The sequence below is a fragment of the Dendropsophus ebraccatus genome, chromosome 14 (genome assembly GCF_027789765.1).
Source record: "Dendropsophus ebraccatus isolate aDenEbr1 chromosome 14, aDenEbr1.pat, whole genome shotgun sequence".
Classification (NCBI taxonomy): Eukaryota; Metazoa; Chordata; class Amphibia; order Anura; family Hylidae; genus Dendropsophus; species Dendropsophus ebraccatus.
The window spans coordinates 57,768,961-57,783,422 of record NC_091467.1 but is presented as its reverse complement, the minus strand read 5'-3'; the positions used below and the strand labels follow the sequence as shown (position 1 = coordinate 57,783,422).

Below are 14,462 nucleotides of genomic sequence, written 5' to 3'. Positions count from 1 at the left end.
CTGGGTCTCCTATGGTGTCAGGTGCAAATTGGTTCCCTTTAAAAGGGTATTCCACTATAAAAAGACTTTAGACTTTATTTGAACATACATGGTACAAAATTTCAATCCTCAATATATAGTAATTTCAGTTTCCCTACATAATAACGTATCACATACTATGTTTATAGCTGGCCTCCCAGGGTTACAACCCGTATTTCAGCTGCAACCTGCTGATATGAGAGACTTAAAGGGAAACTGACAGCACATATATGCATATATCCAAGCTGCCAGTTTCCCATTGCTGATCACACAAGCCGTGCGTACTTACCATTCGTTCTGCTCTGTGATTTGGTGTCCTCATGAAAAACCATCTTTATTTCCAGGCTGACAGGTTCAGAGAAGTGTTGTGACTTTGTCTGTGCCGGCCCGGTCTCTATTTAATGCTGTAGCTTCAGAACACTGCCCGCCTCCTCTGTCTGTTAATCATTCTGGAGGATGGGGTTTAGCTTTGGCTTTCTAGGCATGATGGGAGTTGTAGTTTTGCAACAGCTGGAGGGCCAAGGTTCCCTACCCCTGCTCAAGGCCCTGCCTTATTTACACCACTGCTTTATTGTTTTGTGTTTTGCTTCTTTTTTCTTTTTTTTTTTACCCCAAAGAAGGCACCATGACTAATTTAGGAAAGCACTTGATTTCAGCTGACCAACAGTACCTGTGGTTTTAGGGGGACTTGTGGGTGGGTACAGATTCCCATTAATAGTGAGGGACCACAGTATGAGATGCACAAAGCCAGAGACTCTCTCTCCAGCTGCCGGGGGAACACAGGGTTAGGGGGTCTGGTGGGCCTGGACTAGTTGTTGGCAATAAATGATGGGAGCGGTAGTCTTTCTACTTGCTACACAGAGAAGGAGCCTATAGGGAGCAATGTGTGCTCTTTATTACGCTCCCATTCTATATGATTTTTTATTTCCCGGTGAACATTGTTACAAAGACTTTACATATTCTCGATTTGTGAGTGCACCATAGTGTCACCAGTAATAAACACTGTAACGCCTCGTCTTATATCATTGCCTTCCTTTCTTTGTCAGCGGACGGTTTTGCGGCTCATTCAACTAATCTCATTTTGCCTCCTTTCTCTGGTGCTGATGGACAAACTCCAGCTCACCATCTCTCTCTCCAATCAGGATGGCGGCCTAATGGAAGAGCCCACTACTTCACCATTTTTGCCTTCACCAAGCCTGAAGCTCCCCCATCCAAATAGTGCACTCCCTAACCAGGCCATTGGTGGCATGACACCAGGCCTAAACATGCAGAACTTGAATTCCTCTAGACAGGTAACAATAATCTATGGGTTGTTTTTTATCCTTCACTTTGTGAGAGATTAGAGCCCATTGTACCCCGGGGCTGGGGATTCAGTTTACAATTCGGATCCTATAGCTGTGTATAATTTGATTATTTGAATAGTCAGTGTTTATATCTAACAAACTTCTTCTAGATACAGAGTGGCAATCTGGGCATGTTTGGCAATAGCGGAGCAGCACAAGCCAGGTCCATGCAACAGCCACAGCAGCCACCAGTGCAACCTCTCAACTCATCCCAGCCTAGTCTTCGTGCTCAAGTGCCTCAGTTTTTATCCCCTCAGGTTAGTTTTTGTTGTTTATTAAACCGCTATCCACCAAACCGCTAGTACCATCCGTTTGATGAACGTTAATCCTTCCTGGTCGTGTCTTTTAAAATGCGCCTGGTGCCTTGGTTAGAGCAAAAAATTATCTTTTAATCCGTAACAGGCAAGTCAAACTGGTGTGGCCTACAATGTGCCCCAGGTCTGTGACGCCTCTTTCTTTTTCCCCACCCTCCTCATGATTAGGAACGCCCCCCAGGCAAGATTTCTCGTATTCATCACTCGTCTAAACACTGCACATGTTCCATAGTGACACAGGTGCAGTTGAGACAATTAATGAATAGAAATCTTGTCTGGGGACGTTCCTTATGATGATGAGGAGGGTGGTGAGGAAGAAAGAGGCGTCACAGACCCGGAACACAGACACTCTAGGCCACAGCAGTTTGACTTGCCTGCTACTGATTAAAAGAATTTTTTTTTGTTTTAACCAAGGCACCAGGCACATTTTAAAATATACGACCCATGTAATAGGGTATTTACACACTCTTAAAGGGGTTTGCAGATTTAAAAATACTTGTCCCTTATCCAAGGGGATCTCTCTTTCGGCACCCTGGCTCCTATAGTTTGAATAGAACCGCAGGTCTGCATGTGACCCGCAGCTCTGTTCATTCTTTATGGAGCCGCCGGAAAGAGAGGAGTGTTGTACTCTGCTCTCTCCGGAGGCTTCATAGAGAATGAATAGATCCAACAGGTCACCTGCCAACCCCGGGTGCCAATACAGAGATCCCCAAGGGGGCCCAGGGGTCTAACTTCCTCTGCGACCTCATACTTGTCCCCTATTCTGTAGATAGGGGACAGGTATTTTTAACCCCTGTAAGTATTTTACCAACAGCTGTCTCTACTTTTCACCTTACACACATGAACATTTAGCTCAACCAAACATTTATGTATTCTTATTAGGAAGAGGGGAGGTAAGCCACTACATGTTGAATACAAATGAGGTTACACAATAGAAATCTACCACGCACATAATCTGTCAGGGAGGAGTCATGAGGCCTCAGTACTATTACTAGAAATTAATTATTACCAAATCCAATAAAAAAAATAAGTACATTAATAAAGTGCACATGAATGTAATGTTATCTTCTCTTCCTATTCCGCAGGTTCAAGCACAGCTTTTGCAGTTTGCAGCAAAAAACATTGGTCTCAACCCTGCACTATTAACCTCGCCAATTAATCCTCAGCATATGACCATGTTGAACCAGCTCTACCAGCTGCAGCTGGTAAGTACTTTCTATCCTTATCTGACACTAAGACCCCATGCACCTGACTGTCTATTATATACTGTCGGCAGATATGGATTTGTAGACATCCCGTGCACATCTGCTACTGTTGCGGACAAGAATAAATAGGATATTTGGGATATCATTTCTACTTTTTGAAACTTATTTGAATTCTGATTCCAGATTTGCCTCTAGTGAACAGTGCCGTCTATGAGCCCAGTGTTTTCTCCACTCTCTGACCCATTTCTCTTGCACCTGCAGGCGTATCAGCGTTTACAACTCCAGCAGCAGATGTTACAGGCTCAGCGTAATGTTTCCGGACCCATGAGACAACAGGAGCAGCAAGTAGGTCAAACCTGCTTATCTCCGTCCGGCTCTGTCTGTAAAACTTTGAGTGTCAGTTTTGATTGCCTATAGTTTTGATTGCCTATAGCTACGACTGTCTGCCTCGGCTCAGTCATTGCCTTGGGTACCAATTATTTATTGCCAATCAGATCTTCCTGTGTGATCTCTGTTTCATAAACTTGCCAAGTGGAAAACAGACCTGTTGTGAATAGAATTAATCTACTTCACTTCGGAGCTGCCATCCGTTTTGAAGCTGCCCATGCACATTGCTGTTGGCAGAATGAGCATTTTGCTGACTGATGTGCGCTTTGTATCAAGTTTGCATATTTATTGGTACAGGCGATCAGTGGCTGCCAGATACCACCTATGTCTCTTGAGGACGCAAGCGACTAAACATGAACTTTTCTTTGTTCACTGCTTTCCTTCTATAGACATCAGGTTGCTGATAGATCGTAAACCCCCCTCCCCCCCCAATAACTGATGTATTATCAACAAATCTCCTCACTTTATGAATTTAAAAATAATAATAATTCTCTTAAATGGGTTTCCCAGTCAAGTGTGTGGCTCCCCATACGTACGGTCGCCAGAGGGGGGAAAAAGGGCTACCTGTTGTTTCAAAAGATTGTTTGGCTTTGTTAGATTAACCCTTGAGAGTTGATTTAAAGTGCTCTCTTAACCCATTAACCCATGAGGGTCCCCTCCAAGGTATACAGCTATGTATTCTGTTCTTTGTGTTTCATGGGGCAGGACCAGAGCTGGGCTTATTTGTAGAGCACACACAGGAACTGCCTAGCCCTTAATTGTCTAGCCAATCACAACACAGCAGTTACTCACCCCTTGTAGTATATGACCCAGTGCTAGTGAAAGGGTGCTACTGTAGATGGTATGTGGTGGGAGAAGGGAACTCCAAGGTGCTGTGTGAAAAGAAAAAGCAGCAACACTAAGCACTGAGATGATGGTAGCCGGGGGGAATAACATTTACACTTACACAGCCCTGTGTAAATATAGTAGTAGGAAACACAAGGGACAGCAACCCTAAACTTTATGGAGTTAGAGGGAAGCCTAGATTTACCTTTCAGACACAGTGTGCATCCTCTGGAGAAGGCAGCCAGGTTCACAGATGACTGGTAAACAGCCCAGCCCCCCCTTTCTGCACATAGCACTAGCTAAGTCCCGCCCCTACTTCCTGTGTTCCATTCTGGTGTCTCTGTTTCTAGAGATGGACTGAACCTAGAGACAGGTAATGATTAGCAGATTGAAGAAAAGTGAGACACCTAGTAGCAAAGCCTCTCTCTTTTTGGGGGTAAGGAGTAATTTTTAGAAAATATAGTGACTTAGAAATATGTTAGGTATCACATGGTTGGAAACAACAGTGATCATTTAAAGAGGACTAAGATTCCTTATTATCTGGATTGGAGGGAGCCCCGGCAGCCTTGACCCAATTTATCAATGTACCCTAGCTATATGCCATCACTTTTTGTGAGTAGAACAGCCCTTTTAAAGCATCTGCTTACACAGACAACCCTATTAATATGAGAACAGTGTGGGAAATTAAGAATTACATGGCAGCCATTCACATAAATGGCTATCAATGTAACACATGGACACCATGAGGCCGCCTTCACACTTCTGTGGACACAAATCAGGATGCCTTTGAGAGGAGGCTTCAGGAAATAGTCAGTGTTTTACTGGTGCACCACAGTGGCAGAGAGCGACCTCTTGTGGCCAGAGGCATAATACTGCCTATGGCCAGAAGGGTGATTGACAGCCTGGAGCCAATGACTCCCGGCCCTGTCATACACAGCTCTGCATTTAACTGTATGCACTCCTGATTAGTAGCACATACAGTGAAAGGCCCAGTGTCAGCACCTAGTGGCACTTGCCTGGCTTCTATAATTTCCGGGCCTTTTTTCCAGCATGGACACCCTTCAGAAAAAATCCTGAAGGGGCGTCCATGCCCAGTAGAGCCCTATAGTTCATGAAATTTATCTGGATTTCTTGATAAGTGTTGCACATTTTCTCTAGAGCTACAAGCAGTAAAACAGGTCTTCTGAATAACAATAATTGTGTATCAGCACATTAATCTTTTTAAGCCTATGGATTATTTTCTTTATTATACTGGACTAAAGAATTTTACGTTGGCCTGGACCCTTATTATATACGCTTATTTCAGAAATATGCATTACGCTTGTGCCTGCACAGTCTTGTACATGTGTTATCTTTTGTATTCAGTATCATATCTCATTCTTTTTCTCTCTTTTGTTCCAGGTTGCACGTACAATCAATAACATGCAGCAGCAGATACAGCAACATCAGCGCCAGCTAGCCCAGGCCCTGCTCATGAAGCAGCAGCAGCCTCCCCATCCCCATCCACCATTACATCCTCCTGCAGGCAAGTCAGGCCTGGACAGCTTCTCCCCCCACCCAGCTGGCTCAAGCCTGACTGACCTGCACACCAAAGAGCAGCAGCCTTCTTCTAATACCTTCTCTCCGTACCCAATTGGTAGGTAGAGTTACAATACAATACAGAAATTGGTTAATATATAGAGCACGACTTGTACAATATGCCCTCGGCCTATTCCCTCTTGGTGTGCTAGAATGTCAGTCAGGAGGGTAGAAGAGCAGATCTATTGTTCCTGGTTCCTCAGAAACAGGGGCGTTCTCCCAGCTCTGGGACTATGCATGGAAAGCTACTTTTCAGCCCCCTCTTTTATGCTATGCCATCCTTAGGATGATCCAGTGTATGTGGGCCCAGCGCTGTTGAGTTTCACTACGTTGAATGTGATTATAGTTATGTTGGGTCTGCTATTTCAATAACCTATGCTGATATAGTTAATTCTTTTTAGTGTTTTTTTTTCTGTTGTGCTTCTAGTCTAGACTGTGTCTTGTGCACTTCTTCATGGTGATTGTATAGTGTTTTCTGATATAGAGCTCCAAATTTTCTACATAGACTCAGAATGCTGACTACATGCAAGTTATATATACACTGAACCTTTACCCCTCCCTGACCCATGATGTACATTTACATGGTGGATTAGGATTCCTAAATCACTCCATACAGGGCAGGTGGTGGCTGCTATCTGCAGCTGACACCTACTGGAAATGACTGATATTAGAGATCTCTTATGGTGCGTTTACACAGACAGATTTATCTGACAGATTTTTTAAGCCAAAGCCAGGAATGGATTTGAAAAGAGGAGAAATCTCAGTCTTTCCTTTATGACCTGATCTGTTTATAGTCTGTTCCTGGCTTTGGCTTCAAAGATCTGTCAGATAAATCTCTGTGTAAACGCACCATTAGGCTGGGTTCACATTATGTTTTTGCAATCCGTTTTTTCAATTGTTCTTGCAAAAAAGGATGAATGTGTGCATCCATTTTGATCCATTTTTCTATTGACTTCCATTATAAAAAAAAAAATTAATCAAAATGCATAAGTTTTTCTTTATCGTACAGAAAAACGTAGCTGACCCTATTTTTGTGTATGTTAAAAAAAATGGATGCATTTTCATCCTTTTTTCTTTTATAATAGAAGTCAATACAAAAATGGATCAAAACAAATGCACGCATTAACTGTTTATATGCTGTGTTTAATGGCTACTGTTATAACTGCACTGTAGAAACAGTTTTATTAGGCATCAATGATATTTTAAGAGTCCAGACAGCAAGGCAGTCACGTAGTGCTGATCGGGTGTCATGGCAGCCCAAGGCCTTCTCTAGGCCTCAATGGCTTCTGCAACAGCTCAGCTTAGTGCCAAGAAAAAGTAACACAATTAGTATCGCTACATTAACGATAAACGCCATAAACAAAAAAAAGATACCGGAATTGCTGATTTTTGGTCACTTAAGATTTCAGAAAAAGTAAAAAAAAAAATTAATATAACAAACAAATAACTAATAGGGGTCAGAACAAAATGATGCATAGATGATTGTTTACTTTACCCTTCAAATATTATTTTTCTGATTTCACAGTACATTATATGGCAAATACAATGGGTGCCAATAGAAAGTGCAACTTGCCCCGCAATAAAATACAAAAAGCCCTATTTGGCTCTGTCTATGGAAAAGGCAGAGTGTTAAGGGGAAAAAAATTAAAATTTTCAAGGTCGGGAAGGGGTTAATAATATGCAGTTTGGAAATTCTGTATCATAAAATAAATATGGCTTTAACAATTATACACCATTATATAGAGAACAAGCAGAGCGAAATTTTAGACTAAAATTTTTAAGATTTCATACTGTAGTCAAATGTGCAGATCTGGCCTAATGTGCAACCCTGTTCCTTCCTTGCAGTTCCTGGATTAAATCCCACCATGAATGTAAGCAGTATGGACATGGCTAGTGGTCTGTCAGTGAAGGATACAACCCAATCTCAGTCTCGTCTGCCTCAGTGGACTCACCCCAACTCTATAGATAGCCTGGCAAACTCCTCGTCACCTCTTGACCCTAGCCCTGGCAAACCAAGTAAGACAAAGATATATATTCAAATACACAGCCACTATCTTTTGATTTTCTATTTTTCTTGATGTAGTCTGTAAACTTTGAGAACCAGCCATGTTTTTTGTTTTTTCAAAGGAATCCTATAACATCTTGTCTTGTTCTTGTAGGACTGTTTGTATTTTTTAGTGGCACCCTTAATTTTAGCATAAAATGTAAACATCCCCTCCCACCACCCCCAAAAAAAGGTTAGAGGCTTAAAATAAACTAAGGACCAGTTCACACGGAGTTTAACTGGCGGAATTGTACTGGCAGTCTATGAGAGTCTTGCGCACCGACATGCCCATTCTTCCGAGCTGAGAGAGGAGGCGCACGAGCCTCCCATATATTGCCAGTATAACACGAAGGCTGGCGGCATTCGGAATTCCGCCAGTTTTACTCCATGTGAACTTTTTTTTTTTGGTGTGCAAATTTTATGTTTTTCTTATCTGTGCGTTTTGCTTTGACACTTTTTTTTTTTTTTTTTTCATGTCCCTGGATCTGTGCGAGGGCTTGCTTTTTTTTTATATTCAGATGTATTGTGTATTGGTGTAGCTGGGACTTTACAGTCACCCTAGGGAATTCTACCATGTTATTAATTCTATAGTTTACTGCAATACATATTTATTGCAGTGAACTGTCAAACTGCTTGTCATTGAAGGCTTGTCATTGATAGGGCTTCTACCACGGCAAGCACTGAGACCTTCAGAGGATATATATGTTCGTGTTTACCCGATGATGCAAAGGAGTGACAATACACTCTCTGGCCTTATTCTGCTGCCATATCATCAGAGATTGGTCCTACCACCTCCTTATAGTTTGCATCTCCTTCCCTCAATAGCCGACCATCGCGGTTACAATTTGTGCCTCTTGTTAACAGTCATGGGGAGCCCCTTATGCCAACCTGCTGAAAATTGTGCCTGTAAATTGTCATGCATAGCAGTGTTTTTATTATACCAATACCGTTTGCAGACCTGGTTTTGCTATGTTAATCCCATGTATCTTTTTTTTGTTTTTCTAATCAGGTAATCTGCCAGGGAACCTTAGTATTGGCCCTCCTGTGAAGCCATCTATAGAGGACTCTTACAGCCGATACGATCTTCTCCCAAACAGTGAATCTCCCACAAGTCCCCCTGTTGCTGTTCCTGATAGCTGGTCACGTGCCAAATCTGAAAATGAGAAAATCTCAAATGGATCCAGTATTAACTGGCCTCCTGGTAGGTTTCCGATATCACAATACCAGGTCAAAGCAGTGCCTTGCATTTGAATATAGGTATTAATGAAATATCCATATATATACAGAATTTCATCCTGGAGTGCCTTGGAAAGGTCTGCAGAATATTGACCCTGAAAACGATCCAGATGTCACCCCTGGAAGTGTCCCTACTGGACCCACCATTAACACCACCATCCAAGATGTAAACCGCTATCTGCTGAAGAGTGGAGGTATCTCAGTCTTTATATTAGCTCACTTATATAATAAGCTTAACTCTGGTTTAGTGTCTAAAGTGTAAATTTTTTTTCTCTTACTTTAGCAAAACTGTCTGATATAAAGTCCACCTGGTCATCGAGCCCCATCTCCCACACTCAAGCGTCATTGTCTCACGAGTTGTGGAAAGTACCTAGAAACACTACAGCCCCAACTAGACCGCCACCTGGGCTGACCAATGCCAAGCCTTCGTCTGCCTGGGGCTCCAACCAGCTGGGCTGGACCAGCTCATACTCTACAGGTATTGAGATATCTTAGATGTTTTGTAGGTTTGCGTTGTCATGCACCACACATAATGCAGCAGCACTGCATTGCTTCGCACCGGGTCAGTTCCATGCACAAGCTCTAGGGCTCGCATACATAGGGCCCTATTACATAGAGCGATAATCAACTGAATCAGGCCGATTATTGCTCCGAGTAATAGAGACGAAGATCAGCTGATCGGGTCTTCTAGGTCGGACACTAAAATCCTCGTTCGTCGGCCGTGCATCGCTACATGTAATAGCCATGGACAGCAGATGGCTAATGATTGAATAAACTATTAACACGTTACCTGTCCAGGCTCCCAGTCTTCTCCTGCCCTCTGCTTGCTTCCTCTGAAGCTACAACCACAGTGCCAGGAAGCAAGCAGAGGGCTGGAGAAGACCGGGAGCGTGGAGAGGTAACCGTTTAGGGCAAGGGCTGCAAGGACATCGCTGACGATATATATATGTGTGTGTGTGTATAATATATATATAAATATATATAATTACACACACATATAATATTACACACACACATTATATATATATATATATATATATATATATATATATATATATATATATATTATTACACACACACATTATATATAAATATATATATATATATTACACACACATATTATATATAATATGTTATAATATGATATATATATATATAATATATATATATATATATATAACAGCCCTTGCTAAACGGTTATCAAGCCTTGAAATAGGCTCAGTAAACAAGTGCCGATCGGCGCTCTTTTATATTATTGATCGAGCCCCCATCGTCCCATCTAATAGGACTCTTAGTTACCAGGATTTCTGGCAGGATGGACTGCAAGCCGATCGTGTGAGTAAACCTAATGATGGGTAACCTTTAAACAAGTGTGAGATAGGAGAGTCCGCTTGGCCACATTGTCTACAATAATAAGGATGTGTCCCTAGTTTCCATCCGAATGATTCCTCGCTGTAACATATTACTAAAGACAATTTACTTTGCCTATTTGTTGTTTCAGCTTCAACTTGGAGCACAGACAGTTCAGGAAGAACAAGTAGCTGGCTGGTCCTGCGCAATCTGACGCCACAGGTACTGAGATGCTACAGATGACAGTGTGTCACGCTGGGCACAGACAGGGACTGCATTAAAGATTTAGATATACATTGTATCTTCATGGTATAGATACAATATTAATAACACTCTAGCATCAGAGATAAGGTTTGCTGTCAATCAGGTCGGTATATTTGGTGTAATCATAAGACCCTCTCTGTGTGCTGCCACCTGGTGGCGGCTTTAGGGACAATGTAAGGGGTAATGCCATTATTCTTTTTCTCCTATGATCATAAAGGGAGCAGGAATCCCTTTGACGAAGGATAACATTTTATGTGTCAAGCTAAATATACAGATGGCATATAACAGAGCTATAAATAAGACTTAAACCTGCAGCCTTGGGATTATGTCCTTAATCCAGGTTCACACCTCGGTTTTCCAACACATTGCACATATGCTGACAGCCTGTTTACAGTCAATGGGGACCACGCTTGTATACATTAACATGCCTCCTGTTTTACCAGGATGCTGATGTGTACGTGAAACATGGCAGCAAAACAACTGTGTCCCATCCTGCACAATAGTCAAGCTTTGTAGTAGGCTCAGTAAACAAGCATCGATCTAAAAGATTGGCGCTCCTTTACAGCACATTAAGCCTTTGCACAGGGCCCTTACTCCCCTCTTCCTATTCAGAACACATGCATGCACGGCTGAGCTGAACATGCGTGGGTATGGGGATGGCACTGCCAGAAGAGAGCGATGTCTGTTATCTAATGTGTATAGGCAGAGCTAGGGTTAGTCATTCTTCATTTGGTATCACCTTACAGTTAATGGCTCTCTCTTCTCCTACAGATTGATGGTTCCACGCTGAGGACCCTATGCCTGCAGCACGGCCCTCTAATAACATTCCACCTGAACCTTACTCAAGGCAATGCTGTGGTGAGGTACAGCTCCAAGGAGGAAGCTGCAAAAGCCCAGAAGTCCCTACATATGTAAGTGTGATGGATTCATGTGGATACATCACTGTGTTTTCTTCCTCTACTGCTATTTTAGGTGTGTTAGAATGCAGCAATAGCTAAAACCTACAGCTGATTCCGCATGCATGGTCCCAGGTAACCTATATGGTTATTCTTAAAGGTAATCTGTCACCTGGCACCCAGCTTTCCAGGGTTTTGATTAACAATTAGGTCACAATTTACCATTGTTTTTCCATTATGGTCTCCAGGACAAAAAAGCTTATTTTCTATGTTTGTAAGTTAAACAGTCAGAGAGGAGGTACCAAGCCCTAAAATGCTGTGGGCTGGCATGGTTCTCCCGTCCACTTCCCTTCCCATGCCTAAGCCTAACCCTGACTGTCAATGAGCCTGGGAAGGGAAGTGGAGAGGCATGGAAGTCCAAAGCATTTCAGAGATTAGTACAGTCTCTCTGGCCGTTGAGTGGAAGCAAATAGAGCTAATTTTTGACATTTATAAGCCATGGAGCCAAGATGCTATGCAGGATTATCAGCTTGCAATTCTCTGTGCTGGCTGACAGATTCTTATTGATGGAATTTTACCACTAAACCCTTCTAGCAATAAGGTACGTGATAAGTGTGTGATCACCGGGATCCGATCATCAAGTGCACTTTGTGAGTGGAGAGGCCGTACGCTCCCATGCCTCATTCACTGCTGGGACACTGACAAATCGGCAAGCATGATCTCACATGAGGCACTCGGGAACCCCCATTCTCATAGCCGGTGGGGGTCCCTATGTGGACTTGCATGTCTCCTTGGACTACTAAGGTAACATGCCAACCTAGTAACTGTTTAGAAAGTTCAGATTTGCTATACCAGTAGTGAAAACCATTGGAATTAACAAAACTCTTGACGTGTCTTAGAGGTATGTCAAGAAGTTCTGATCACTTGGTGTCTGCATATTAGATCGCTCCATCGGTTTACTCCTCCAGCAATCTAGGGAAAGAAGTTCTCAGCCTAGTGCTTCTCCTGGCTCATTCTAGCAAACAGTGGGGGTCTGCCCACCCAGAGCCCAACCGTTAAAGGGGCACTATGCCAATTTTTTTTTATATAGATTTTAAATAGAAGTTACTTCTATTTAAAAATATATTTCCAGTCTTTCAGTTCTTATCAGCTGCTGTATGTCCTGCAGGAAGTGGTGTATTCTTTTGTCTGACACAGTGCTCTCTGCTGCCACTTCTGTTCATGTCAGGAACTGTCTAGAGAGCACTGTGTCAGACTGGGGGGGGGGGGGGGGGGGGGGGGGGGAAACATCACTTCCTGCGAATATACAGTAGCTGATGAGTATTGTAAAACTTGAGATTTTTAAATGAGGCAAATTACAAATTTATATAACTTTCTGGCCCCGTTTGCTTTAAAAGAAACTAAATTTCCCCGTTTAAAGGGCAGTGACATGTCTTATTAATAGAGATGAGCGAACAGGGTTCGGGTTCGAGTCGATCCGAACCCAAACGATCGGCATTTGATGAGTGGGGGCTGCTGAACTTGGATATAGTCGTTGGCTGTATCCATGTTTTCCAGACAACCTTAGAGCTTGATCCATGATTTCCACATAGCCTTAGAGCTTTATCCAACTTCAGCTGCCACCGCTAATCAAATGCCAAAAGTTTAGGTTCGGATCGACTCGAGCATGCTCCAGATTCGCTCATCTCTACTTATTAACTTAAATAACTAAATGTGACTTTCTTATGTGCAGGTGCGTCTTGAGTAACACTACGATTCTGGCAGAGTTTGCTGGTGAAGAAGAAGTGAATCGTTTCTTGGCACAAGGGCAGTGCTTGCCCCCCACTTCCAGCTGGCAGTCTAACACTGGGAATAGTCAGCCTCGACTGGGTGGAGGCGGGGGCTCTCACAACATGGTGCGCAATGATACCGCTCACTGGAATGCCCCTTGTTTGAGTGGCAAGGGAAGCAACGACCTCCTTTGGGGCAGTGTCCCCCAGTACTCCAGCAGTTTGTGGGGCCCACCTGGATCAGACGACGCGAGGATCATTCGCAGTCCGACACCTCTCAACACCCTGCTACCAGGAGACTTGCTGAGCGGGGAATCCATCTGAAGACACGTTGCACTTGGATGCTATGAATTTCTCGATCATCAGCACGAACTGAAAACTTCTCAACAAATAATATCCAGTCCTTTCCAGTCCAGGCTTTGTGAAGACTCCTCTTCTTCAGACCCAAGTCTTCTCTCCATGCAGTATCTTCTCCTTCTCATCCTCCCCACTGCACCCCTTGTGAACTGTTCAAAGAAACAGTATGGGGGCATGGGAGGGAAGGGGAAAGGAAGGGTTCAGGAGGAAGGGGAAGGGTCTGATCTTCTTAGTACAAGTGGTCAAGCAATTTTCTTAAGTTTTTTTTTTTTTTTTTTTTTTCAAGTGTTCAAAGAAGAAAAAAAAAGATCAACGCTGCTTTTGCTGGGACTCGAAAGTAAGGGCACTTTTTCATATGACAGGGCTGGAGAGGGTTGTTTTGAGGGCAGGGGGGATAGTAGGGTGGGATTTAAAAAGCCTATTATAAAACAAAGCCTTGGTCTCTTATGCACATCGGATGGGGCCCGTCAGTCGTAGGGGCAGAAGCAAGATCTGCATATACTTGTCGTTCTGTATGAAGTTAATATTGGTACGGAAACAATGGAATGAAGGCTCTCGTATGACATCCCCCTTGGATCTGCCTATGCACATAACCTTTTGTCCAGAGCCTTTGCTCCAGTTTTTATTTTTTAGGTAATTTTTTTTTTTTTTTTTTTTTAATCCCTCTAAAACTTCATATCAGTCATTAGATATACTTGAATCCAGCAGATCTACTCCATATTTGCTTCTGTTAGGGTTTTGGGCCTCAGCTATACTGTTTGTGCAAGTGTCTATGCACTTTCAAAGGGGCAGGTCACATGATTTCCAAGAGGTGACATACAATATAAAGTGTGCACAGTACCCTTATCCACAATCCATCCCTCCTCCCCCCCCCCC

General features: G+C 43.0%; 1 protein-coding gene across 3 annotated transcripts in view; it reads left to right on the top strand.

The window, feature by feature from the left end:
* TNRC6C (trinucleotide repeat containing adaptor 6C) overlaps positions 1–14,462 on the top strand; it is a 70,316-nt gene extending 55,854 nt beyond the window's left edge. For 2 of the 3 annotated variants that reach the window (XM_069953606.1, XM_069953608.1), the window contains 12 exons: positions 1,137–1,310; positions 1,472–1,618; positions 2,761–2,880; positions 3,142–3,225; positions 5,494–5,728; positions 7,516–7,686; positions 8,724–8,915; positions 9,001–9,144; positions 9,234–9,428; positions 10,452–10,522; positions 11,336–11,475; positions 13,193–14,462. In XM_069953606.1, the coding sequence (XP_069809707.1) occupies positions 1,137–1,310; positions 1,472–1,618; positions 2,761–2,880; positions 3,142–3,225; positions 5,494–5,728; positions 7,516–7,686; positions 8,724–8,915; positions 9,001–9,144; positions 9,234–9,428; positions 10,452–10,522; positions 11,336–11,475; positions 13,193–13,553 (2,034 nt within the window). In that variant the 3' untranslated portion in view covers positions 13,554–14,462. The remainder of the gene's footprint in view (positions 1–1,136; positions 1,311–1,471; positions 1,619–2,760; positions 2,881–3,141; positions 3,226–5,493; positions 5,729–7,515; positions 7,687–8,723; positions 8,916–9,000; positions 9,145–9,233; positions 9,429–10,451; positions 10,523–11,335; positions 11,476–13,192) is intronic. The other variant, XM_069953607.1, reaches the window with a different exon arrangement.